Source organism: Echeneis naucrates, chromosome 22 (genome assembly GCF_900963305.1).
Source record: "Echeneis naucrates chromosome 22, fEcheNa1.1, whole genome shotgun sequence".
In the NCBI taxonomy this organism is placed as follows: domain Eukaryota; kingdom Metazoa; phylum Chordata; class Actinopteri; order Carangiformes; family Echeneidae; genus Echeneis; species Echeneis naucrates.
The window spans coordinates 4,062,577-4,090,554 of NC_042532.1; the positions used below are offsets into that span (position 1 = coordinate 4,062,577).

At 41.7% G+C, this 27,978-nt stretch overlaps 3 protein-coding genes across 6 annotated transcripts; 1 reads left to right on the top strand and 2 right to left on the bottom strand.

Annotated features, from left to right (window-relative positions):
• Positions 1-722: 722 nt before the first annotated feature.
• On the bottom strand, positions 723-2,045 carry kcnf1b (potassium voltage-gated channel, subfamily F, member 1b). Its single transcript, XM_029494381.1, has one exon. The coding sequence runs from the start codon at positions 2,040-2,042 to the stop codon at positions 723-725; it is 1,320 nt and encodes a 439-aa protein (XP_029350241.1). The 5' UTR covers positions 2,043-2,045.
• A 1,656-nt stretch (positions 2,046-3,701) lies between these two features.
• Positions 3,702-9,979, bottom strand: atp6v1c2 (ATPase H+ transporting V1 subunit C2). Its single transcript, XM_029494294.1, has 13 exons — positions 9,851-9,979; positions 9,334-9,401; positions 8,736-8,821; positions 8,411-8,473; positions 8,140-8,234; positions 7,659-7,750; positions 7,482-7,577; positions 7,321-7,389; positions 6,737-6,829; positions 6,582-6,648; positions 6,356-6,453; positions 6,127-6,256; positions 3,702-3,831 (listed from the first exon to the last, which is right to left on the bottom strand). Exons 1-13 carry the CDS (start codon positions 9,977-9,979, stop codon positions 3,742-3,744), a joined length of 1,176 nt encoding a protein of 391 aa, XP_029350154.1. The 3' UTR covers positions 3,702-3,741.
• A 701-nt stretch (positions 9,980-10,680) lies between these two features.
• Positions 10,681-25,921, top strand: nol10 (nucleolar protein 10). 4 transcript variants are annotated; one of them, XM_029493504.1, is made up of 23 exons: positions 10,681-10,834; positions 11,189-11,234; positions 11,354-11,452; positions 11,573-11,650; positions 11,736-11,773; positions 12,253-12,389; positions 12,507-12,572; positions 12,728-12,788; positions 13,686-13,771; positions 14,025-14,103; positions 14,354-14,503; positions 14,665-14,731; positions 15,653-15,705; positions 18,885-19,011; positions 21,225-21,304; positions 21,448-21,546; positions 21,974-22,066; positions 22,311-22,469; positions 22,693-22,711; positions 23,962-24,116; positions 24,180-24,265; positions 24,534-24,636; positions 25,155-25,919. In XM_029493504.1, the coding sequence occupies exons 1-23, from the start codon at positions 10,769-10,771 to the stop codon at positions 25,296-25,298; spliced, it is 2,091 nt and encodes a 696-aa protein (XP_029349364.1). In that variant the 5' UTR covers positions 10,681-10,768; the 3' UTR covers positions 25,299-25,919. The 4 variants fall into 4 exon arrangements, with proteins under 4 accessions (XP_029349364.1, XP_029349366.1, XP_029349365.1 ...); XM_029493506.1 differs by lacking the exon at positions 14,354-14,503 and having other exon boundaries at positions 25,155-25,921; XM_029493505.1 differs by lacking the exon at positions 11,573-11,650 and having other exon boundaries at positions 25,155-25,920.
• The last annotated feature ends 2,057 nt before the right edge of the window (positions 25,922-27,978 follow it).

Sequence of the window (27,978 nt, forward strand, 5' to 3'; positions counted from 1 at the left end):
ACACCATTTTTGTGGGGGCTGTATCCTCTGACTCAGTTTTAGTCATAATTTTATCCCAACTAATTTCCCTAATATGAAGCTTTTCTTAACACACAGTGACTCTATTAGTGCAGTTTCTTTTTTTTCTTTTTTTTTGTCGGATTTAGAAAAACAGTGAGTTGGCCATGTGAGCACTGAAACAGGTTTTGCCTTGCATAACCCCCCCCCCCTTCACAGTTCTGAAGTTACTTTCCTTTTCTACTGTAAACTTAGGAATGGAAACCTCAGAGTGAGTCTGAGTGAACTAAATCAAGAAATCCTGAACTCTTTTTAGGACAAAATATCCTTAACCCAACAGAGGACCATGAGGAAATAATGTATTGATTTACCTTCACTCTCACTGATACAGATGAAACAATCCTCTGCACAGGGACAGGTGTCTTTTTCATGCACAGCTTTTAATTCTATAACAACAACCTTCACAATGACAGGGGTCAAGGATGGAGAAACTGTAACATAGGCAACAGCAGCACATCACATATGACCAAATGAAAAGCAAAAGCAAAGACAACAACTCTGTTTTAGCGCACAGTGTGCCTCAGGGTCCCCCACAGCACCAAATTTTGCAATCAGTTTTTCCCTAAACTCTTGGATAACTAGCTTTTGCTTTACATTAATATGGGTATGAACTTGATCTTATAATTCTGTCTGTAAAAAGTCTACTCAGTATAGACAGTATACTCTTAGTTTCTGCTTTTCCTGCGCGCATCCCTGCCAGACTTGAGCTCCATGAGCTCCACTTCGTGCTTAGCTGCAGTCTCCAGCACCTTCTGCTTGTTGTAGAACACGACGAAGTTGTTGATGATGGGGTGGATTGGCAACGCGATGGCTATCACCCCGCACAGAAAGCTCACGGCCGCGTTGCACTTGCCCAGCGTGGTTTTGGGGTAGATGTCTCCATAGCCCACCGTGGTCATGGTGATGATGGCCCACCAGAAGGACTGCGGGATGCTCCTGAAAAGGGTCTCTGGGTGGCTTTGCTCCATGGTGTAGGCCAGGGCTGAGAACACGAAGATCCCCACGCTCATGTACATGAGGAGCAGCCCAAGCTCCTTGAGGCTCCTCTTCAGCGCGTAGGTCAGAGTCTGCAGGCCGGACGAGTGGCGCGCCAGCTTGAAAATGCGCGCAATGCGCATGATGCGCAGCGCCTGGACAGCCTGCTGGACGTTAGCCAGCTCCATCATGGACGTAGTGCCCAGGTAGGTGAGGGAGAGGACCACGTAGAAAGGCATGATGGCCATAAAGTCGATGATGTTCATGATGGAGAGCGCGAAGTGCAGCTTGTTAGGACAGGAGGCCAGACGCAGTAGGTACTCCGTCGTGAACCACAACATGCACACGGTCTCGATCGCCTCCAGGGTCGGGTGCTCCACGAGTTTCCCCTCTGAGTCGGTCAGCTGGAGCTCCGGAATGGTCCCCACGCACATCACCACCGCCGAGACCAGGATGGAGAGGAAGGAAGCGATGGCGATGATGCGCGCAGGCAGGGAGGATCCGGGCTTCTCCATCAGCCTCCACAGGAACCTCTGGCACCGCTGGGTGCGGGTGATGCACCGGTCCACCTCCAGATCCTCCAAAATTACTTTCACTTTGCTGGCAATCTCTGTCAGCTCATCCTGTTTCTCACTTAGGTAACTTTTACAACACTCATCTAAAACACTTTGGTCTATCTTCCAGAACTCCATCTCCTTGATGAAGCAGACGGGGCAAATACCGCGTTTGATGTGGATCTCATCAAAGTAATAAACGTCGATGATGCACTTGAAGGCATCGGGATCTCGATCAAAGTAAAACTCCTTTCTACCCGGATCGAAGTCGTCACAAAGCGACGAGATGGCTTCGTAATTCTCAGTGGAGCAGTTGACCAACTCCGCCAGTCTGCTCTCCGGGTAGCGGTTCAAAACATCACCGAAAAGCACCGTTCGGACCCCGCCGATGTTCACAGCGATCTCCCCCTCGGCGCAGAAGTCACTTCTGTAATTTGGCTTCGGAATTGTCCACATCTTACCAGCAGTGTTTCTGAAATTGTCTCAGTGCTAAAATCTAAAACGGAAGCGCATTAACCAAAAGCAATGTCCATTATTTCAGTGCGTAAAATGTTTCTCCTGCAGACTGCACAGCACCGGCATTTCCCAACACTTCCCACCTCTCTATCTCACTCTCCCTCTCCTCTCCAGATTATTAAGTGTGTGTGTGTGTGTGTGTGTGTGTGTTTGGGTGTGATGGACAGCAAAAGAGAGAGAGCGAGAGCAGCATACTCTCTCCTTAACTCGTTTTCTGTGTTGCTAGGATCCAGAGGACACGTTCCAACCTAAATCATGAAATATCATTTCTAACAGCAGGGACACAGAGTTGTGTTTTGGTGCACTCTGTGCTGATCATGTGATGCATAACATTCATTAATGTTATTTTCAGAATACTGACTGGGCTCACTTCTATGGCCTATATTTGATCAGATTTACTCCCTCATCTTCACCAGTAACATTGAAAACCTCATGGCTTTAGTCAAAACTGGATGATAACGGCTGCATTGTGTCCACATGTGGGATATATGGTGTTAGACCAGAGGACTAAGGCACATATTTCGTTAGAAGTTTTGTCTTGCACTCATTTAATATTGTCAATGCCACAGAATAAAAGCACAATACAGGCAGTGCAGCAAAACCGGAAAAGGGTTGTTGTTTTTTTGCTGTTTTATTTTACTCAACACATTATTCATCCTTGTCAGAACTGTATTATACACACTGAGACTCCAGTTCTGGATGTTTGGTTGAAGTTTCAAGTACGTTACAGTATTGTGAGCTTCTAATGCAGATCCAGGACATTTTAACAATTCCACACAGCTCGTGCTGGAGCAGCAAAGGGTTTTATTCAATTTGACAAAAAAATGTTTACATTTACAAACTTTGACATGTAGAATTGATTGCGTTCCTCCTTAAAACTAGTGGTAACCCATGGCAGCGATTGGCCAGTAATGTGATCTATGACTTGAAGCATCATCAACAGTTCAATAATGTCCTGCATGATTTTCTGTCCATCATATGAGGTCATTTGACATCCCACTTTTCAGTTTTCAGTATATGACTGATCCCTGGTGTGTATGTATGAGTAACAATGAAAACCATATTCAGTGTTGTTAATGCAATTGTTAGCTAAGTAGCAGTAGCAGTACCTCTTTCACAACTGATAACATCACAAAAAAAACCAAAACATTTTTGATCAATTAATTACTACTGCGCGCTTCACTGAATACACAATAAACTGAATAAAGAGCTGAAATTTTTAATAGTTTTTCTGAAGAGTGTATGGTGAATTTCTTTTTATTATTCAGTGATGGCTTTAAGATTTATAGGAACAACATGCTTTAAGCTGTACAATGACACTAATATTGACAATACATGCAGATACTGAATGTGTTGGAATGGTTCCAGTTTCATGGGCGACACATCAGAAAAGGTGCATGAGCAGCAAATCCCTCCACTGTTAACCTGACCTTGGATTATTTACACCGTTGCCTGAAGGGGCCAGTTATTTTCTGAAACGCTGATAAAGTATTCAGGAATATATTTTTCTCAAGATTTTATATTAGCTCCAAGGGTCTTTGTACTCCTGGCTCAGAGTCACTGTTCTAGAAAAAACTCTTGTTCGAGCAGCAGGGCCCTCATCGCTCGTCCATTGTGTGGGTCCTCTGTTTGCTGACTGCTAGCTGATCTCCAGCATGTTGGTATTGATGTTGAAGCAGATATAGGAGAAGTATTCCTGCTGACAAAGTCCTGGGATGTCACAGCTTACCTGCTTGGCAGAGGGATATAAAGAAAGCATATAAAAAAACAGCATAGCCAGTTAATCAGTCATTGTAAGGTAAATTCAGATAAATTCACAGGCCTCTCTGCGTTGTGTGTTATGCACCACAGTTGTCATGTCCTCATTTGCATGCAGTGAATGTGCGTGCAGCAAAGTAGCCCACAATTTCACTTCGCTCACTGAATACTGGCAGGGTTGTGGATAAATTTGCATGGGACAGATGTCATTTCAAGTGGGCTGGACAGCAGATGGTTGATGGTGTTCATGTCCTCTCTGACAGCGACATGAAATCTGGACAAAGACTTATTTTCTGGACTGAAATTGGCCTTATGAAAATGAAAAAGTGTCATCAAATTATGCAATCTACCAAAATCTGTTTCTGAACAAATTCTCATGTCAGTTATTTAATGCATAGGAATTGAATGCAAGCAATAGGTTAATTTGAAATAAAAACGCTTTCATGAACTAGGGAATCGTGCTGGGAGATGCAGTTACAGTTAATTAACAGTGTGTTGTATTTCTATAGCTTTTCCTCTGACCAAAAAGTTTGTTAATGCAGGTTTAAGCAACAACAACAAAATTTAAAAATGGTCCATTATATGGAGAAGCTCTAATTTGAGTAGATGAAGTAAATTTTTTGGATCTCTTTGGAGAAGTAAAATCAAGGTGTCAAACTGTCGTAGCCCAAAATTGGAACATGACTAAAGTCTATGGACAGCAAAATTACACATTATCAAGTACTATGCTGATTTCTGCTGCTCTTTATAGTGTGACCTACAGCAGTGTCATACATGATTGCTAAGCTTGAAATAAAAACTCACAGTAGGACTGGCTCAGGTTTCATTATATAATTGATGTTTCACAGCGGCAGCAGATTCTGATGGGATTAGACCCTCTCACCTGATCTAAACTTTAGATGCTGCTGTAGATTTAATTTGAAATGGATCAAATTGACTTTTTTTTTTTTTTTTTTGCTTTTATCAGTCCACACTTACTATTGCAAGACATATGATTTAAAAAAATGTTGCCAAATTGTTAAGAGCAAAAGCAAAAATATTGTACTTATGACCTCACCCGGTGTAAACTGGGATTGGCTCCAGCACCACCTGAGACCCAGAAACGGGTAAGCAGTAGAAGATTAATGAATGAAGGCACTCACTCTACCAGAGCTTACTGTTAAACTGTTAAATGGAAGCCACATAGTCCAAACAAGCAGCACTCCCCATCACCTGAATTAAACCATTTCTATGGTGAGGCATAATGTGTCGGTGGCTGCATAGTGATATGGGTGTATCTAAGCAGCAGGGACAGTGTAATGGAAGAAAACCTGCTCCAACCAATCTGACAGCACTTGAGAGGATATAATTAGGAAGAAAGTGATAAACTCCTAAATGCAGGTGTGCAAAGCTTCGAGAGAATCACCCAAGACGACTCAAAGCTGGGACTGGTGCCAAAGGGCCTTCTACTTAATTCACTTAATTCAGGGTCTTAATACGCTAGTAAATTAGATATGTCAGCTCTTGATATTTAATACATTGCATGCAAAAATGTCTCACTGAAAAATGTTAAGTGAAGAAAATAGCCAAAAATCTAATTGCAAATGTTAATTTAATGCATGAAGTCTGCAACACAAATAGTCTGGGTGTTTTCTGAAGCCATTCTAGGACACCCAAACCGCCGTTTTTTACCCTGGAGGTAAATTCTGCTGTTTGGTATCTTATTTCATAATGGTTACGGAGTTGTAAAGTCTGATGGCAGTGGGAATGAATGATTTTCTGCATGATAGACTGATTAATCTGTCACTACTGTGTTTTTTCTGGCCCATTAGGGGGGTTATTAAGTGGGTGGTCTGAGTATTTTAAGATGGTTTCTGCCATCCTCTGTATGATACACGCCACCACAGCGCCCAGTGAGTCGGACTTGGTTCCAATTAGAGAGCCACCTCTTTCCAGCAGTTTGTTCGGCAGCTTTCAAACTTTCATTTTATGCAATCTCCCCAGCAGACTGCAGTGTAGAACAGTATACTTGTCACCATGGCCTGGCAAAACATCTGCAGCATCTTTCTGCAGATGTCTAAGAATCTGGGTCCCCTGAATAGAACAAGGTGGCTTTGCCGCTCTCTGTAGAGGGGGATCTCTGTTAGGAGACCTTGAAACTGATCCAGAATAAGCAACCCAGCTTGACCACAACTTGAATGTTTATCAGCCTTGTGATTTAGATGAAATATGAGTGCTATTAATATGGCTATAATAACTGGAAGTGAAGGTGAGCTTAGCCTCTTACATCCGTCTTGCTGAGAGTGGCCGTGGGGTCCAGATGCATGAACAATGAGTCAAGTTCCTCTCTGAGTTTCTTTGAGCGCTTGCTGTCCGTTTGCAGCAGAAGAGCCTGGTAGTTCACAGGTAATCCATACCTGGCAGGGGACATCAATATGAGTCGACTTACACACATGTCATTTTTCATTAATGTTGGATTCGAAAAAGACAAAATAATTTATGTTATCAGCTCTGACCTGAGGACTGATTCCACAAACACCCTCAGAGCTTTCAAATGAATCCAAGCAATAAACACTTCACTGACATGAACCTTCAGCCAACACACAAAGATTCTCTGTGGAGAGAGACAAATTTATAATACAATATCACGAACATGTATCTTACTACAACACACACACGCATACAAAGAACTATAGAGGCTATACATAATGTTTGACCCACATATTGTTCCGTCTTGTGAACACAAAGCTCCTTCCTCGTCTTCTGCTTCTTCTCCTCCAGATCAAAGTTGTACTCACGCACAGCGAACCTGTGTGGATCACACACTACACTGGTAACTGACACAGACACACAATGTTCACTTAACTGAGTGCTGTCGGGGAATCCACCTTGCTTACATGCTCTGCTGGGCTTTGGCTTTGAATTCACACACAGCTCTTTTGAAAAGTGTGACTGAGAAAACTCCTCCCTCACCATCCTCATAGAGTTTCCTGATGTAATAATGTGACAATAATGACGGAAAATTAGAACAGCATCGTGCCAACATGCGACAGGTCAAACCAGAAGACAGTGTAAGAAAAGGCAGTGAACATGAAAGTAATGCAGGGCTGTGACTGTGCAGCTTAAATGATTTTTCTCCTGTATATGAAGGGTCATGATACTGTCATTAGTCATGCATGTTTTTGTTGCTGTTGTTTTTAAGCGCATCAGCTCCCTGACTTTTACTTTAGGATTAATTGGATACTCTATGGTGATACAATAAGTAGCAATGAGAACAATTATTCATATTTAGTTTAGTATTTAGTTTATTCATCTTAACAGGAGCAAGGAGAGTGATTTCATTTCCATGCTGTCCAGCAGAGGGAAGTGTAGGCCTGTCAATGCTACACGGAGAGCATCGTTTCATGATCATTAGGTTTTCAGCATTCTGCTGCTCCACTTCTACCTGGTTTGTCTCAAGGAGAGCGTAAAGGAAGCTCACCTGCTCGACCGTGGAACTACAAACTCTGTCAGAGATTCATAGCTCTGCTCCCACTGCAGGTAGCTCCCCCTGTCACCAAGAACACGTACAGAAGCACATTTGCACCCAAAGAGCATTACAGAAAAACTGTGTACATGCTAGAGTCACTGAGAGTCACTGACCTGGTCACCACTACCAGTAGAGTGGTGAGGTACTCTGACACCACAAGGTCTTCTTTTCTCACAATGTCATTCAGGCTGCGAGTTTCCAAACTCCCACTGGAGCAACAGACACTCCAGTTTAACATTTCTGTGATGACATGGCGTATTGTTTTTCGTTATTCCACTGATGTTACTCACTCTAGTTTGTTCTCAAGGCTTTGCATGCCTGCTTTCACACTGTTGTACGCCGCAGCTCGAGATTTCAATTCTGTCTCCACCTGGGAAACGTCCTGGCAGAAGAGCAGGGATTAACAGCAGATGTAAGCATCAGTACTGTGTGATAACCAGGATATCAAAAAATCTAAAAAACAATACACAAAATAAATTACTTGTAAGTGTAATAATTTGTAATCATATGCTGCTTGTATGCACGTATAAATTCATTTTTAAAGGTGTATTAGTTTTATTTCATCTGGATTTATCAAAATCACTTTAAATCAATGTCAGCAAGTTAAGCTCTTTAAGTTTTCCAGGCAGAGGGGTTTTTGTTTGTTTGTTTGTTTGTTTTTGTTTAGTTTTGTTTTTTGTTTCCGACCCTTGTGAACATGCAATAATAAATTGCTGGAGAGGTAGTTCAGAGTATAATATGTTCATCTATATGTTACATATTGGTTCATACCCTGTTGATAATATCTGCCAGGCCAGAGAGAGGCAGAGCAGTGGGATACTTGGCTTTGTCCCACTGAAACTTTGTCACATAGTTCATCAGGTCCACTGAGAAACACACACAGTCATAAGTCACATCCTAACTACAAAGCATACATTTCACTGTCGTAAAAACACACCACCACACAATAAAATAGGAGTGACATTCAGAAAACCACACTGGGAAAGTCCTTAAACATTACTTCACCGCAGCTCAATGAGCAAATTGCCAGCAGATAAAATACCCCGCAGAGACTTGAGGTAAGATTTCAGTTGTGACGGGACAGCTCTGTGATTCATGCTGTGGCCTGATGGGAAGATAATGATCAGAGACAGTGGTTAGTCCAGTTTGTGTTAAGCTGCTGTCTTGCTGCTTCTGTGCAGGAGGCCAGTACAAGGTAAATAGGTGAGCACAGACTATGTTCCCTCTGCGTCTGTGTGGGAGAGGATGTTTGTGTGTATGCATGTAGAGCCTTGAAGCTGTTCAGCTCACTTGTCTTATTTGCAACATGCATGTAGAGCATGGGACTTCTGTGTACCTAACTTGATGAGTTTCTGTGTGTGACTCACCTCCATTGGCCAATGCGTTGTCCGACACTTTTTCAGTAGGGTGCTCCATCACTTCCCTCATACACTGACATGTTTTTTTGATCACACTAACCCAAGAACAGAAAATGAAAACAATTACAACGCATTAACTGTCACTTATGCATTTAGAACATTTTGAATAATTTCTAGAACTAGATTTCTCCACATAGTGATGGACAATGAACTGTTGATGTGAAAAAGTCTAAGTTAAGTAAAGGGTCAAAATTCATAAGATAATATTTAAGAGGAAAGCAATAACAAACTATTTCAGTGTGACTGATTCAATCTCCCCAGAGGACATTTTGCTGTTGTAAATAAGCTGTAACATCCCCACTTACACTACGACAGCATAGATAGACCAACAATGAATTTAAAATCAGGGGAAAACTAACCGTCAGCTGCCCCTGACCATTAATTAATCATGGGACAGACCGCAAACAAGCTCAGAGTTACTAGTCCTAATTATACAACAAAGTTGTATATCCAGGTCTAAATGTGCGGCGACAGCTGAGACTAAATATTAGATGTGCATTCACAGAACACAGGAAATATGTTAGGTTTGGTTCTTGCATATTTTTACCTTTCAGTCAGCATGTCGAGCTTGGAGAGATGATCTGACATACTAAGCAAACTGTCCAGTATTCCCACCTGCACAGAGAGAGCACAGTTGGTGTCACTGTGGATGATGCGGCATCACAGCTTTGTGTATGTCTAATCTATTGTGATCCTATTGGCTTTAAAGATTCAGCCATGAGCTGTCCACAGGTCCCATTTAATATAAGGTGTCCCATGTTTGAGTCTGGGTGAACACTGATCGCATCGAGTGAAATGGGTCAGATGGAAATTTTGCCTCAAACTGTACAGAGCAACCTGAGCCTTTATCCCTTCAACGGAGAAGGACACCGAACACCATCATCCTCCTCAGCTACACTCTTCTCTAACGGACATAAACACAGAACACTAACATACAGAGATCACAGCCACAACATTAAAAACTGGCGGAGCTTTGTAAAGTGACTACTTTTGTCATAGTACATCATATCTGCTCCTCGTGTGCTTTTTAGCTCTTCATTGAGAAGGAAGATAAAAAGATTTACCCTGAGATCTGGAATGGAGAATTTGCAGCAGGAGGCCAGGTTGGTTTTGGCAATATTGCGTTTGAGTTTCTCTACGCTGTTTAAACTGTTCTTGTCCAGTGGGACAGAAATCAACCACAAGTCTGTCATGACTCCCAGTGTTTCACATAGAGACCTCCACCCAGTATCCCCCCACAGGAACAGGATTTGGCACCAGATGGACTGTGACCCAGAGCAAACACACAAAGATTAACTCATCAAAACTATGTAATAATGCTTTACATTATTATTTTAATTTGAAATTCAATTGAAAACAAAAAGAACAACAGCACACTCTTACCTTTAGGTCATCATCCTGCGAGTCTGAGCAGTAGCTCCACCTGACACTGACTGACAGGATCACAAGAAGCGCTTACTTCAGTATCACTTCAGCGTACCCACAGACTTTCTCTCTGACATCACTCTCTCATCACTATATTAAGGTTTTTGTTTGTTTGTTGTTGTTTTTGTTTTTATTTTATTCTTGACACTTTTTGTCACCAAGTGATACATGTGAGAAAAAAATTTAACTTTGACAGCCACTGTCCAAACACAACATTGAGCTTGTATTTTAAATGATGATGTGCCCATGCAACGAAATCAAGAACAGTAAGGCCATATTTTGTTTTTCATTTGTTGTTTTACTCAAAAAAAAAAAAAATAATAACAGAAACATGTTCCAGTTCATGTTACAGTTCATTTGTTCAGTTGTTAACTTTTGGAGAGGGGAGGCACCTTGTGCAGTTAAATGTGGTTTCTACTCGGACCTGTTTCGTTGAACTCACCGTCACTTCCTGTTTTTGCTCCCGAAGCAACAACGTGGATTGAGCGCAGCTCACTGGGAGCTCGTGAGTGTAGTAACAGTGTTATGAGCGACCGCGGTCTCGTTCACTAATTACAATGCAGGTGTCCAGTGTGAATGATGTGAAAATTTACAATCTAAGCCATGGAAAGTCTCTTCCAGAGGTAAGAAGCCCGAACTTAACTCCTGAAGTTATATCCCATTAGCCTTACCTTAACCTGTCAAGCTAGCAAGCTAACACAAGCAACAAGTCGGCTGACGGAGAAGTCCTAACGTTGTCTACTAAGGAAATGTACTGCTAAGGTGCTTAACTCTGTTCACAAACACACCACCTTAATGAAGCCTGTAATGTATATGAACGACGGGGCATTTACACCAAGCCATCAATCTGACCGGTGTGATCTTCATCAATCACTTGTAGCGCATTTCATAAAATGCGCTACAAGTGATATTGCTTACTATAAGATATGAAAGCGCGATAGTTGTCAAATCCAACCCCCTGTGCTTCTTTAATGCAGTGGTTGTCAGATCGGAAGAAAAGACAGCTACAAAAGAAAGATGCTGGTGAGTTTACAGCTTGCGATTCTGGTCATTTACAAAATGTAGGAATTTTGACTCTTTTAATCAACGTTTCTATTCTATTCTATTCTGTTTTACTATTTCTGCTCATTTTTTCCCCACAGACATCCAACGCAGGATTGAGCTCATCCAGGACTTTGAGATGCCCACAGTATGCACCTCTATCAAAGTGTCGAGAGATGGGCAGTTCATCCTGGCAGCAGGTAAGAGGACTACCCTCCTTTTTAGAGAGATAGGCTTCATCTGTGAGAAGAGTCCTCCCAGGACAATCAGGTGATCATTTCATTTCTTTAATGTTTGTCTTTTTGATTCATTCCTGAAAGGCACTTACAAGCCTAGGGTTCGCTGTTACGACACCTATCAGCTGTCTCTGAAGTTTGAGCGCTGCCTGGATTCGGATGGTAAGTTAACAGATCTTCTCTCATGTCCTGGTTCCCATGTCATTGATGACCTAATTTGATTTGTTTCTTTTTTTCTGCCTTACAGTTGTGGCCTTTGACATCCTGTCTGATGACTACTCCAAGGTGAGACAATGGGAGATGTTGCCCTGAAACACGGCTGATTTCAGTTTTAGTTTTTTGTATATCATCTTTGTTGTTATATGTTTGTCGAAACTGACAATGACAATAAGGCTGTTATCTGTAACATGATAAAAAATGTGTAGTCAACTGTCCCAACAAATGCTTATTTGTGACACTGATTATTGGAAAGTTGAAAGAGTTAATAATTAAGTTAGTTTAACTTCTTGTGGGGCGGCAGTTTCTCTGTTTTGGTGATGAAGGCATGCCTTGGTCCACATAGCTTCACATAGCTTGGTTCTACTCACACGTATTTCACTAAAGTATGGCTCATTCTTGATGAATCACCATAACAAGCTCTTTATGGTTTTAATGTTGTTTTACAGTTAACCGTCTGTGTGTGAAAAAAAATTTTTGGTGCTATTCTGTGTTTTAACCATTATTGCTTTTCAAATCATTGTGTGTTTCTCCATGTGCCTTTGCAGTTGGTGTTTCTGCATTGCGACCGTTACGTTGAGTTTCACTCCCAGCACGGACACTACTACAAGACACGTATTCCAAAGTTCGGACGGGACTTTTCCTACCACTACCCCTCCTGTGACCTCTATTTTGTGGGGACAAGGTGAGGGCAGATTGAATGATAGACACTGAGACATTCTGTCACTCTGACATGGTTTTAGATTTACCCAGTGTTATGGACAAGGTGGTTAGGTGACACTGTAGTTGTTCTTGTTTTCAGCTCAGAGGTGTTCAGACTGAATCTGGAACAAGGACGTTTCCTCAGCTCACTCCAGACTGATGCTATGTAAGTATCAGAAAGGATTAATATTAGTAGCGGTTCACTCAAAAGTGAAATTATTGTACTATATTATTGCAGTGCCAATAAAATCAATGGTCCAGCCTAACATTCACACTCAGGTGATGTTCATGACGCCTTTTTTGTCTTCATTTCTTAACTAGTGAAAACAATGTGTGTGACATCAACCCCGTCCATCATTTGTTTGCCACAGGAACCTCTGAGGTAAGCGCCGTAGCAGGTTGTGTTTTGGAAAAGGCATCAGTTATAATCAGACTAAAACAGTTACTTTGTTTAGAACTTAAAAGCATAAGTAACTTTTCCAAATTAAAAAGTCAAAAAATAACCAACACCACCACCACCTACCAACAGTATGTTCATACATTACGGTTTGAAAGTTGCTCTCACATTATCCCAAATGTTTCCATCAATTTTCAAACTCGAGAAACCATGATTGAAAAATCATGGTTTCTCACTACTTCATTAGTTGCCTTTCAGTGATGGACATCTCCCATACTCATGTGTAAGTGTTTATGAGACACCTGGATCTTATGTAATCAGAGAAAATAGATGAGTTAAAGTTGCAAATGTAAATAACAGCACAGCTCCAAGCCAAAGAACATCAGCGAATCACACACATATTTTTATATGAAACTGCTTTGTCCTGTCTTTCTAATGCTTTTAATCTCCTGGTCAGTCTGTTATGGGGAGGAGATCCCTAAATAATTCTGGTCACAGTTAAAATATTTCATAGGAGTTCTTATTTTTCATGTAAAAGGTGGCTGAATTTGATATATCAATCTAAATAAACTAATCATACTTTTTAAAACATTTTTGGTTTGTTCTGATCAGGTTCCCTCTCCTTGTCTCCTTGACAATGTTTTGTATAAAGCACAACACCCCGGCTGTGCTGACACAAATTAGTGCCACATTATTTCTAGGTGATAAAGTCAAAAATTTTTAAGCGGTTTTCCCTCACTGACAGTGGGATCTCCCAACATGAGACCCCTCTGCAGATTTTGATTGGTCTTAAATTCAGTCCCCATGAGTTTTCTAAAATACTGAGTGGTAATCTTTCCAAATTTAGCTGAGTGACTGACACGTCTTCCATTTGGTCACCAGGGAAGAGTCGAGTGCTGGGATCCCAGAGTCAGGAACAGAGTGGGTTTGTTGGACTGTGCCCTGAGCAGCCTCACTGAAGGAACAGTGTAAGTACCAAACTGTCACACTCATGTCAGAATATTTCAAAGGATCTCAGACTAATGGTTCTTATTCAACCACATGGCACTTTTCCCCTGTGCTGTATAAAAAAAAAAAAAAAGATCTAAGCTGTGCAGTCATTCTGCTGCAGTAGAGGTTAGTTACTTTATTATCCTATTACAACAGTGCTGCATTGTTTGTGTTATTATTACCATAAAAAATTTTATTTTGCTGATAATCTTTATGTGTTTTTGTCAACAGAGTTCAAGCTTTGCCCTCAGTCAGTGCGCTGAAGTTTAATGGCTCCCTCAGTATGGCAGTTGGCACCAGCACAGGACAGGTGAAGGGGACACCCAGCATTCTGCTTGTTTGCTCCATTGGCTTTGATCTGAGTTCAAAAGTGTTTGTTATTCTCCTGATGGCTACCTGCTGTAGTTGGACATCAGCTGTAACTCTGTCTGTTTAATGTTGTAAACACTCAGCTGCTCACATTGTGTAAAATTTCAAATTTTTTTAGTTTTCATCTCTGCAGAATTGAATTGATTTATAAATATCAATGGACTGATTCAGCCCCTTTGTTTGTCTTGAAGGTGCTGATTTATGACCTGCGCTCCAGTCAGCCACTGCTGGTTAAGGACCATTTCTACAACCTGCCAATCAAGTCACTCAACTTCCACAATCAGCTGGACCTGGTTGTATCCGCTGACAACAAGATTATAAAAATGTGGAACAAAGACACCGTAAGACCTGAGTTACATGAGAATGATGAAACATTTCGTGTCAGTGGCCTGCATTCCATCATTGTATTAACGATAAACATTTTTTGCTAAGTAGAGGGCAGGGCTGGGCCATCTAGATATGAAGCCATTCATGTTTTATCTGATGTATGTGTTTCCCACAGGGCAAAGTTTTCTCCTCTATACAGCCTCAGAGCAACGTTAATGACGTGTGCATCTATCCTCATTCAGGTGAGACTGAAACAAACTCACAACATGAGAGAAAGTATTTTGCTCCTCTTTTTTATTGAAACAGGTAGCAGTTCCAATACAGAGTTCCTCTGTAAAGAAAGAGCATCTAATATCTGATCTAATATCTAATAACCTTTACAGTGCTAAAAGGTATATACCACCATAAACATACTTAACTGTCATCAGAGCAAAAATTCCGCTTCGATTGACACAACCACCAACATTTGTGGAACCTCCACCTGCAGGTGGAGCTGTCTCATTGCAGAGTTGATTCTGTCAGTTTTACACAAGAACAGAAAGTGTTCACATTCAAGTCTTTATTCCTAAAATCTGTCAGAGTAGTGAATGCAGGACAACAGTTTCAATAAAAATCTCTGTAAAAAATGAGCATCTAATATATGCAAAAAAGGGAACATAAACTAAAGTAACAGTGCTGAGGAATATACCTCCATAAAAAGCAAATATAAAGTGTTTTTTAAAGTGTGTTTTTTTTTTTTTTTTTTGCACAAAACTCCCATCAGAGCAAAAAGTCCCTTTTGACACAACCTCCACCATTTGTGATCCATCAGTGGAACCATCTCACTGCAGAGATTGTCTAAATTTACACAAGATGGAAAACTGAAGGTGTTCACCTTGAGGTCATTGCTGAATCTTATCTGTCATAGCAGGAAATACAAGACATTTCCCCTCAATGTCTTTATTTTCGCTTTCCTTCCTTTCAGCTTTGGAGCAGTTTTCAAATTATCCTTATTAGGCCAGAAACAAATGGCCATCCAATTTTAAATCCTAACCCAAATTCACCGTTGTACATACAGGTTTTTCTTTCGTGCGATAATGACCATCAAATAATCATGACTGGAATTTAGTGTTTTCAGCACAAATGAGCTCAGCTAATATCCACTTGCTGTTTAACATTGACAGGTATGATCTTTACGGCCAATGAGGATCCCAAGATGAACACGTTCTACATCCCGGTGAGTCTGCTGACATTTGCATTTCTGAATGATGCATAAACAGTGGCTCAGTGACTCAGGTGACTGTTTAAGGATTTGTAAGAGCAACACAGTGTGTGGCGTTAAAGCTTATTGTCATCAGCAACTTAATCATGTATCTCTAATTTGATGGCAGTGAATTCAACAGAACATGTGTTTACAGTCAACTAGACTTTTTATTGATTGTAAACAAGTTAATAATAAGTTATAGACACGGATGTGATGAACTCTGACCTTCCTTTCCTTTATATGAAATAAGCTTCATCACTTGAATAACATATCACTTTGTTCTTTGAAAACATGTCCAATCTACAGTTGAAAGAGCAGTTTTGATTGTGTGAGCCATTTTCATGTAGCTGCCAGACAGACATGATTCAGCTGCTTTTCTCCATCTCAGGTGATTGTAAATTCAGTGTCTTCAGATTTTTAACTGTAAGGAAAATTTGTGGAACATTTCTAACTAACATTTTGCACATCATTCACAAAAGTGAAGTGTTTAATAGCGAAAATGATTACCCAAGTAATAATTAGTTTATAGTAATAATTAGTGATAATTAAATAAAAAATGAATGGTAATGACAGTAAAATTGGTTCACCTGTAGTGTGATCAGTGAAACTCAACACTTTCCATGGTTTCTGAGCACATTTTTATTTTTAAGATTTGTCTCTGTTGTAAAGGAAAACATATTTTTCCTAACAGGTTTATCAGGAAATGAATGTTTTTAACAACATCTTTTGTGCTCGCTGGCTTCACTTGAGGTCATGTGAGGCTTGATGTCTGCGTGGCTCTGAGTGGAGGTGTGTGTCCTGATGTGACCCAGTACCTCCTGTCACTAACACGACCTACATGCATGCTGTATGTACAAAGAGTTGTGCCTCTCTGTGGCCTCTTTCTCCTAAATATAAAAGATGGGGACAAAATAGGACCTGCTTTCCTCCTCAGGTCAGCCAAAACTACGAGGCTTCCATTTATATGAATCAAATAAAAAATTTATCTTAGTTGGGGGTTAACTGACTTCTTCAGAAGTCATCTCCATTTACTAATTTGCAGATGCCTTTATCCAGAAGGACTCAAAGTACCAATACAGTAAATTTTAGTGCAGTATAAGGCCTTAGTATAGGCCTTAGTAATTGCAGATGTTTATGCAGCTTAATTGGAGTCCACCTTTGGTAAATTCAGTTGATTTGACATGATTTGGAAAGGCAGACACCTGTCTATATAAGATCCCACAGTTGACATTACGTCTCAGCACAAACCAAGCATGAAGTCAAAGGAATCGTCTGTAGCCCGCTGAGACAGGATTGCCTTGAGAAACAAATCTGAGGAAGGTTACAGAAAAACTTCTGCTGCTTTGAAGATCACAATGAGCACAGTGGCCTCCCTCATCTGTAAGTTGGAGAAGTTAGGAGCACTCCAGCACTCTTCCTAGAGCTGGCTGGCCATCTAAACTGAGCAATCGGGAGACAAGGGCCTTAGTCAGGGAGGTGACCAAGAACCCGATGGTCACTCTGTCAGCGCTCCATAGTTCATCTGTAGAGAGAGGAGGAACTTCCAGGAGGACAACCATCTCTGCAGCAATCCACCAATCAGGCCTGTATGGTAGAGTGGCCAGACGGAAGCCACTCCTTAATAAAAGGCAGATGGCAGCCTGTCTGGAGTTTGCCAAAAGGGACCTGAAGGACTTTCAGACCATGAGAAACAAAATTCTCTGGTCTGATGAGACAAAGATCAAACGCTTTGGTGTGAATGCCAGGTGTCATGTTTGGAGATAACCAGGGCAATACCATGGGGCGATGGTTCATCTTTCAGCAGGACAACGACCCTAAGCACACAGCCAAGATATCAAAGCAGTGGCTTCAGGACAACTCTGAATGTCCTTGAGTGGCCCAGCCAGAGCCCTTACTTGAATCTGATTGATCACCTCTGGATAGATCTGAAAATGGCTGTGCATCAACACTTCCCATCCAACCTGATGAAGCTTGAGAGGTGCTGCAAAGAGAAATGGTGACACTGCCCAAAGATAGGTGTGCAAAGCTTGTGGCATCATACAGCATCATCGGGGTTGTAATTGCTGCCAAAGGTGCATCTACAAAGTATTGAGTAAAGGCTGTGAATACTTGTGTACATAGGATTTTTCAGCTTGGTATTTTTAATTTGCCAAAATTTCCCAACAACTTTTTTATGTGTGTGTGTGGTGCGTTTTTAATTTGGAATAAGGCTGTCACATGACAATCTGGAAAAAGTGAAGCATGAATACTTTCCGGCTACACTGTACTAAGCACTGCATGTGTTTATTAATTGGAGGAGGTCAGATAAGAATAATGGCAATGCCAGAGAACAGTCCTTTGAGGAACGCAATGGTCAACAAGGAAGTTAGGGCTAAATTATTGATTGGTAGCTGGTGCAGACCCAGAAGGGAATCTGAAAGAACATTAGTAACTTAAACCTGACCTGTTTATGTATGCTGAGTAGCATAGTGACACGTCCACCTGTTGGCTGAGTGAACACCAAACTTTTTAGCACATGGTTTTCTCCCTGCATTGTTTATTGTATATCTGATTGACTAGAATTTTTACGCCAGATGCCCTTTCTGTTGCCACCCTCCCCATTTATCAAGGTTTGGGAACAGCACAAGTCTGCCACTGGTTTGCGTTGTGGATGGGGATTGAACCCGCTCTAGCACTGAGCTACATCCGCAGGCATCTACATTTGCTGGGATAAAATACACTCAAATACAATAACTGCCAGGATGATTGAAATCATTCAATAAAAAAAATCTACTCTTTAAGACATCTACTTCAAAGTAGGACGGAGTTCATAAACTCATGTTTCTAATAAAGTGCAGATACTCATTATGGTGCAAAATGTAGTTTTGCCTCTTGCACACTGAATGAGAGGGCAGAATGAAACTGTATACATGAGTGTGTATTTTTAGTCAAAGGTACACACCACACTGTGAAATTGATGGCTCATCCTAAGAATCAGTAAGACTCTGCTGTATCATCAGCATAGTGTTAAATGTCAACACCATTCCACAGCACTCAGTAATTTCTAGCTGAAGTGAAACAGACATTTCTTATTTTTCATGCATTACATGTTTGATTCTTATTCACAAGACAAAATCTGAACCAAGTTTGTGTGTGTGGGTTTTTATGTTTAGGCTCTGGGCCCTGCACCTCGATGGTGCTCCTTCCTTGACAACCTGACAGAGGAGCTGGAGGAAAGCCCAGAGAGCACAGTGTACGATGATTACAAGTTTGTCACACGGAAAGACCTGGAAAATCTGGGTGAGATCTTGCTGTCTACATTTCTCCTCCACTCTTTGCTCTTTTACAAGCAATTATACAACATCAGTTTTCCCTTTTGCCATAGCAGAATGAATCCGATTGCTGACAGTTAAAGAAAACTGAATCAGTCTGGGAGCTTCGCGGCCTTGAGGGTTATGTTGGGAAGCTTAGATCTAAGTGGAGAGACAGCGAATAATTGATAGACTTTATCCAAGCAAAGTAGTGTTGGGGTGGGAGAAAGGAGAGTGTGGGAGTGGACACTGGAAGGGTTGAATGAACATTGGAATGTAGGCTCAGCAGTAACAAGCTCAAATGACAAGAAGCAGAAATGTGGTTGGCTAATATGTAATAAATGGAGAGGAGGGGGCAGTCAGAGGAACAGCGGTGTTGATTTACAGCATCTGCGTAGTGTGGCTCTGTTATGTAACAGGCAGCATGGGTGGACCGAAGGTGGTTCCAGTGAAGCACAGCTTACCCCACATCCATATGCACTGACGCGCTTGCAGGCTTTTCTCCAACAAATTTATGTTTTAACAATCCCAGCAACCCCTTCACGCTGCTGTTCCAATTCACCCAGGGGAAGATTTCATCTTATCTCTAGGTCAATTTCCCAAAACTGATTCAGGCATGTTGTGACAGAGCTTTGTTTCATTATCATGTTAATCTGTGCAAGAAATACTGTTCACACAGTGTAACTGAGTAATTATTTGATAAGTGGGAGAGGTGCTACTATTAGAATGAATATGCCCAAAACCTAATGGGTTCAGTTGATCCAGATATAATAAATATCCTAAGGTAAAATATCAACTGTGCACTGCTCATCAAAGGTTTCAGAACAGACCAACTTTTCTTGTACTTATTGAAATTCACCAGCACAAGGCCAGTTAATAATTTTAAATGATATAGATAAACTGGTGAGGATTAAAAAAAAAAAACAAAAAAAAAAAACAAGCCAGCCCCCCCGCCCCTGCAGGCGGACACCGGCAAAGCGCCTTCAGGGGCAGGGACATTGCTGGGGCTCCTGGATGAGTCTCCACGGTCAGTGGGGTGCCTCCGGCTCGTCTGCTGGGTGAGGTATGGGGTGTTAGGTGTCGGTGGCAGGTGTGGATGGGGGGTGTTGTGGGGAGGCATGGGGCCCTCCTGTCCCACTCCAACATGCGCTTGCTTGGGTGGTCCGGTGGTGTTCACCGTTACCCACCTGGAACAATGGGGGCTGCAGCAGTTCTCTGGGTTTGGTACCTCAGGCACTTCCACACACAGGGTGGTGGGCATGGGGAGCTTGGGCCCTGGTGATGGTCTCACTCATTTTTTGGGTCACATCATGAAGAATTGATTAATCCTGCCTAAAATGGGCTGAGCTGTTCGTTCATTCCATCACTATGTACCCCATATCTGAATTGGCTCCTTGACCCATCTGGACTCCCATCTCTCCAGAGACCTACACAGAAACCCTCTGGACTCTCTTAATCCTGTGTGAGGCGAAAGGCAAAGCAGAGCATCCTTCACTCTACTAGTTCCTACCAGCAGCACCTGCTTCTCTTCCTCTGACCATCCTTCAGCATCTTCTCTGTCCTTTGTTCCCCCCTGTATTCACTGAGGTGTAGCACTGCCCTCTCTGCCACACAAAGGTCATTCCACTCAATAAAGATCCACAAACTAGCTCCAGGGAGGGCTGTTGATGGTCCCACACACACACTGAAATAACAAAACATTTAGCTGCAAGACTGTAACTGCATCAATCTCATGATGTTGACACCCTTTTGTGTTAAACTATGAGGACAAAAGCAGACAAAAAATAAATGACCAAAAAAACTTGAATCCCCTAAAGATGAAAAAGAGAAGCTATCTGTTTGTCCTAGCCTATTTGTCTAGGATTAATAACTTAATAACTCTATCTTTCCTGCGGTAATGAAAGCAAATATGTCCAGGAAAGTTCATGTTTTTATAGCTGCCCCAGGCTTAGTTAATAACTGAGAACCCCCCCCCACCAACAATGTCATGGTGGTAGAATACCAAAATAAAGAGATTATCAAAGTCAAAAAGATTCATCCTGAGGTAACCAGGAATGTCTGCAGATAACAGCTGTTGAAGCAAAAGATCCTCTCTGCTGACATATCTGAGAATCTCTGTCATTTCAGTACAATTCTTTAGATAAATTTTCTTCATCTTATTTGTTTGAAGGATCCTGAGCTTTTTTGTTATTTGTTTTCCAGGTTTATCTCACCTGGTGGGATCGTCTCTGCTGAGAGCCTACATGCACGGTTACTTCATGGACATAAGGCTTTACCACAAGGTGCAGTGCCAACATTTTCTTTTATTCTCAGCTGAGCTGTTGAAGTCTGCTTGTATGATTTATAACAAATGAAACCCACTGTAAACGTGTTGTGAAAGGGGATGGTTTAGATTTGAGAACTTTGTTGTTTGATTTGGCCATAGGTTAAGAGCATGACAAACCCTTTCGCATACGAGGAGTATCGCAAGGATAAGATACGGCAGAAGATTGAGGAGTCCAGGACTCAGAGAGTGCAGTTGAAGGTGAGAGGTCCTCTCATAACGTCTTGTCTGTTCACTGATGGTTACAGGGCCACATCTCCTCTCTTTTTTTCCTTGTTAGGATGAGAGAAGAGATGAAGCAAATTACAAGTTTTGACTTTGTTTTAGCTCTGGAACTCAAACATTATCTTTCTTTTTTATATTTCTCAAAATCTCTCATATTGTTCTTTGTAAATTCCTAATTTTAACATTAAGTGTACCTTTCAAACTGCCATCTTCACATCCTGTTTCATTCAAAAGAAAGAAAAACACAAATTACCACTAGCAACTCTTACTTTACCTTTGTTGGTGTTGCACATCAAGATGATCATACAGTTCACTTCCTGTGTGTGTGTGTGTCTGTCTGTCTGTCTGTCTGTCTGTCTGTCTGTGTGTATGTGTAATCAAATGAATTTTGTTTCCGAGATAGAAGTTGCCCAAGGTGAACAAGGAGCTGGCTCTGAAGCTGATGGAGGAGGGTGATGACGAAGCAGAGCTGGCTTCTAGGAAAAAGAGAGGCAAGGTAGGAAATGTACACCACAAGGTCAAGGAGTGTATGTCTGCATATGTCTTTTGTATGTCCCGTCTTCAGCACAGTGATATGTCTACAAAACTTTAGATTGCAAACATCATAAAACTGGGAACCAAAGATTTGGATAACGTTCAAATGTTTCTTTGTCCATTCTTAAGCTTAGATGTCTTTTGTACTGTATCTCTTTGCTTCACCATCAACCCTCTCCACCATCTCATCTTTCCAACAACTGCAGGCTCTCCCCAGCATCCTGGGTGATGACCGCTTCAAGCTGATGTTCGAAAACCCTGACTACCAGGTAGATGAGCAGAGCGAGGAGTTCCGCTTGCTCAACCCTATCGTCTCCAAGGTTGGACAGAAGAGGAAGAAAAAGTTGCGTTTGCTGGCTCAGGAGGCTGCAGCCTCCCAGCAGGTAATATTGAACCTAGCAGTGATTTTATTTTTTTTTTCTCTTCCCCTTCCCCCTTCCCTCCCACTCAAACCAGTCTTCAATAAAGGTGCAGGTAGGAACATATGATGCTGTAAGAAGTTCATAGAAATATGGGAGTAGCAGGCAGTGCAGGAGCATGGGCGTAGCGATGATTCACCACCTGCAGGATGAGGACAGAGAGGGAGAGGAACTGGGAGAGACAGAAAGTTTGGGATAACATGGTTAGTAAATAGTTACACATGTTTAGAATTGGGAGAAGCAGGGACTTCAGAGAAACATAGTTTGGGGGAGGGAGTGCTCAGTGCTTCCCCCAGCAGTCTAGGCCTATAGCAGCATAGCTAAAGAGTTAGTGAGCTTTGACTTTTTAACTATAATCTCTGTCATATAAGATCAGAAAAGTTTTAAGCCTGGTCTTGAAAATTGCTAAAGAGTCCGCCCCCGGACCGATACTGGAAGTTGGTTCCATAGAAGAGGAGCCTGATAACTGAAAGCTCTTCCTCCAGATCTACTCTTGGAGACTCTGGGAACCATAACCATAACATAAGTAAACCTCCATCAAGGGAGCGGAGTGGCCTACTAGGACAGTAAGGAACTATGAGCTCTCTGAGATATGATGAAGCTTGGCCATTAAGAGCTTTATACGTTAGAAGAAGGATTTTAAATTCTATTCTGAATGTTACTAACAGCCAATGAAGAGCAGCTAACAGGAGAGATGTCTCTTTTCATAGTTCCTGTTAATATTAGTGTAGCCGCATTCAAATGAAGGCCTTTCAGAGATTTGTTTGGACATTCAGATTGTAATGAGTTACACTAGTCCAGCCTAGAAGTAAAAAATGTGTGGACTAGTTTTTCAGATTTTCCTAATGTTTCTCAGGTGGAAGAAAGCTGCCCTACTGACTTGTTTTATGTGAAGGACAAAGGACATGTCCTGGTCAAAAGTTACTCCAAGGGATCTTACAGTGGAGCTGGAAGCCAAAGTGATGCCGTTTCTCTGAGATGTCTAGGGCCGAGTACAATAACTTCAGTTTTGTCTGAATTTAGAAATAAAAAGTTACAGGTCATCCAGACTTTTATGACTTCATGTCTGCAGTTTGACTATTTAAGAAAATCGTTTGGCTTTTTCGATGATTTTTAGAAATGAACAGAAGGTTCGATATAGGTCTATAATTGGCCAAAACATCTGGTTCAAGATTAGTTTTTTTAGGTTGGGTTTGATGACTGCAGTTGAGAGTCTAGGTACATAACCCAAAGATAAAGTCAAATTAATCTGATCTAGAATTTTCCTGCTTTGGCAAAATGTGTCTCACATTTGCCTTTTCATATTCAGTTCTTCTTTTAACTATTGTAGTGTGTTACTAGCTTGCACTGGCAACGTCATTGTCTCGCTTGTTAACAGAGATTATGAGAAGAATAAATTTTTCACCACTCAGTAATCTCTCTGTCCAGGTGGCTGAAGAAGAGGAGGAGGCTGAAGGGCAAGCCAGCTCTGAGGAGGAGAGCTCCGACGACGACAAGAGCTGGGTGGATGAAGTGAGAGAGCAGCGGAGGTTGCTGCGGCAGGAAGACCGAGACCGCAGGCGGCAGGAGAGGAAGAAAGCAGACCGCAATACTGTCCTCTTGGAGAAAGACCAGAGCGGAGGAGAGAAAAGCTCAAACGTGGCTGAGAACAAGAAGACCAGCCAGCTTCAATTCTATCAGATCAAAGCCGGGGAGGAGTTCAAAAGTTTTAACGACATGGCCCACAAGCAGAAACTACAGAAGTATGTTTTCGTAAATGTGTTGACTGCAAATCTTAGATAAGGGATATTTTATTTTATGGGACACATTTATATGGATTACTTTAGGACTTGAAGGCAGATTCATTTTGCTTCTGTGACGATACACAAACCTTTTGTGCTTTTTCCCCAAATGAATAGATTTGCTAAAGCTGAAGGTCATCACTTTACAAATGCAAAACATCTCTAGCACTTTGACTACACTGTGTGTATTGTTTGGTCTATGGCCTCTGATAAATGTGTGCTATTCCAGGGCTTCTCTTGAGGACCGTCTGAAATTGGAGGAGCACTCTGGAACTGGCAACATAGCTGATACTGCAGTGGGGAGCAAACAGCTAACCTTCACTCTCAAAAAGGTAAACTCCCCATGTGATGTAACATTCTTCAGATCTATGCAGTCCAAAAAAAAAAAAAAAACAACAAAGAAAAGAATGTAAGCAATAGCAGCATTTGCCTGACAGTCTTTGCATTTATCGCAAAAGCGTCAATTATGTGGCAAGTATGTGGCAATAATCAGCTCCTGCACACTGCAGCCACATGTGGTAAATTTGCTCAATAACTTAGCTTTGACTTCATCACACATTCTATGTGACATGCAATCTTTATCCTCATAACACACCACCACTGAAATGTTCACAATGATTTCACTCACTGAATCATGTCTGAAATTTGTTAGAGCAAAATATGACTATCCGCCTCACTGACATTCAAATGCAACATTGCTGAAATGCAGTGCATTAATTCTCAGTGCAGCAAACAGAAGAAACCAAAACATAAATATACAAAAAGACCCCTGCAAATGCTGGAAAGTAATGCTTTGAAAACACCATGTAAAAATGGAAAGCATTAATTCTAAATCTGTCCTGGTTTGCAGTCGGAGCAGCAGAGGAAGCAGCAGCAGGCAGAGCAGGAACACCACAAGGAGAGGAAAAAGTTGCGACGCTCAGCCGGACACCTGAGCAGCGCCCGTGGAAGAGGCTGGGGCAGAGGAAGAGGAAAAGGAAGAGGCCTGCACTGACGAGGGAAGACTCATCTGCTTTCAGAGGCATTCCTGGCAAAATTCTTTTCTCTGACAGTGCTGAAGAATTCTTCTTTTAAACCCCAGGGACTGTCTGGAGACTCTCTGCAGCAGAAGAGCCTGACCTGCTCCTGGGTGGTCTGAGCAAAGTGTTGAGCTGCTGTGTGCTAGTTAAAAAAAGATTACTTCTGTTGCCGCCTGTGTGTGTGTGTGTGTGTGTGTGTATAATTCTTATGCCATTATCAAAAAGTACCTTGACTGTAGTTCTTTTGGAGGGGTGGCCCCAAGAGGAATTAGAGAAGCTAAAAGGACTTGACATGACCGGCTTTGTCTCAGACGTCTAGTTTCTTGAAGTTGCTTTTCAGTGGAGCCTGTTTTGTTCCAACAATTGGATTTATTTTAATTTTTTTTTTTTTTTTAAGTTGATAAGATGATAACTTTGTTATTGTTAAGCACATGATTATATAACATGCATTCTTAGTTTTTATTAAAAAAAAGGTAATACATAAGTGTGAGAATGTATTTAAGATGAGTAGATAGTCAAAACGGAGTTTCCTTTGAAGCAGATTACAACCTACTTACATCAGAGGTAAAAGCATGGGAGAAAGAAGTTGGTTTTTTTTTCTCCCTTGAGCAGACCAACAACTGCAGTTCTTGGAAATGGAAGGGCTGCTTGGGTGTCCTCCCCATCCCCCAGTGCATTGAGCTTATGGTGTGAACTCCCTCTGCCCTTGTATTGGTCCATTTCAAATGGGAGGGAGGTGCATCTCAGCACTCAACACGCCAAACTGTCCCCAGGCTCACTTGAACCAATTTGATGTCACCATGCTTTTTCACTGAGACCGATTTGTCAGGGTTTGTTCAGTGGTCAATCATTTTTTCAGGCCCTTCACTTTTGTAAATGTACCAGTATAGCAGTGTAAAATATTTCATGACAACTAAAATTACAGAAATATTAGCAGCTGAGGTACTCATACTAAAGTTCATACACTTATTGCTGATTTGTGCAGAGTTGAACAGAGCTAGTTTCCTTTAATGCACAGATGATAATTGGTATAGGTTCATTAATCTAATTCACAGCCACAAAGCAAATAACTATTTGTTCAGACCTGAACATTTACTGGCGTGGCGACATCCTAACCCCTATCAGTTCAACTTCTCTGACTTTAAGGAAGAAATTAACTGCTCCAGAAGCTGATATGACCTAGCTCAAGTGGCCACAACAAAAGGGAGAGGCACCAACAATAAATACAGAATGTTTTACCAGTAATTAGACTTTAAAGTGCCACATAAATATTTATGACATGAAGAATGTGGGTGTTGAAAGGTGAAAGCAAGGATACACTAAAATAAGCAAACCCAGGAGGCAGCTTGGACTGTAACACATTTTGCACTCGGGCCGTTTAAAATACATCAAGCAGATGCCTATAGACACCCCAAGCTGAGGGCCAAATGAGACCACCTTGAGGGTGAGGAAAAAAGCAACAAAAACCATTACTATGAGCTATGATGGTAAACACTTCACAACGGGGTAAAGAGACACTTTGAGATAGACAGTTTGCAGTGTCTAAATTTACTTTATCTCATGAGCTGATGTTGCTCCACAACACAGGAGAATCTCCCTCACTCATCACTTATCCATTTCCGGGTCAGGGCGGTGCTGGAGTTCACCAGCTCAGATTGGGTGAGGGTGGGGTAAACCCTGGACAGGTCACCAGTCCATCACAGGGCCAACACACAGAGACAGACAGAGACCAACAACCACTCATATTCAGACCTACGGACAATTTAGAGTCACCAATTAACCCAAACAGGATGCCTTTGGATGGGGGGAGAACCTCCCGGCCCCGGGCCTCAACCCGCAACCTCCTTGTTGTGAGGCAACAGCTCTAACCTGTATGCTGCCATGTTGCCCACAGCAGAATTAGTTACCCAATATTGCACTTGCCCTTACATTGTTTAAAAAGTGAGGTCGATGATCAATATAAGCTGACTACAAAATACCCACCCAAAGGTTCCCCTAAACAAAAGGTCAAACCAAATTTCCCGAAGGCACCAAACAGAAAGAACAGACCTAAGCAAACAACATGCTGATCAAAGTTACCAAGATTCATACATTCAGACACAAGTTCCAAGCCTAGAGTTAAAAAAGTTCAGGTAGTAAAACAAGTGCACAGGTAAAGTCCCAGCTGGCTAAGCAGCCCAGCACTTTCTATCTAAATGGTCTCAGTCCAAGTCTTTGGATAGATACTGTACTGGTGGTGGCTGCTCTGCTTACTGATTCCTGACAACCAGGGTCATTTTCCCTTCAAAAGGGTCTTCACTGCCATTGTCTGCCACACTAAAGTGTAAAACTAAAAAATTGTTGCTCTCTTGTTAAAATCAACCACTTGGGAGAAGATTGGCTGCCACAAACTCAGGCCTACCTATGGGTACCTAAAAGATGTGCATAGTAAATCTCTAATGGGGGGAGCAGAGAGGTTTGTCTGTAGCCAAGAGTAAGGTGTATCAAATGGTGGTCCAAGTACACCAGTCAGCTACCTGCAGAACAATGATTGAAATGCCACAAGGAAGCCCAGGGGGCATCACACCAGAATGAACTGGAGGTTTTTTAACGCAAGTATTTGTTGAGAGATATCTTTCTATCAATCTAAACTGGACTAAGGCACTATCCCGGTGT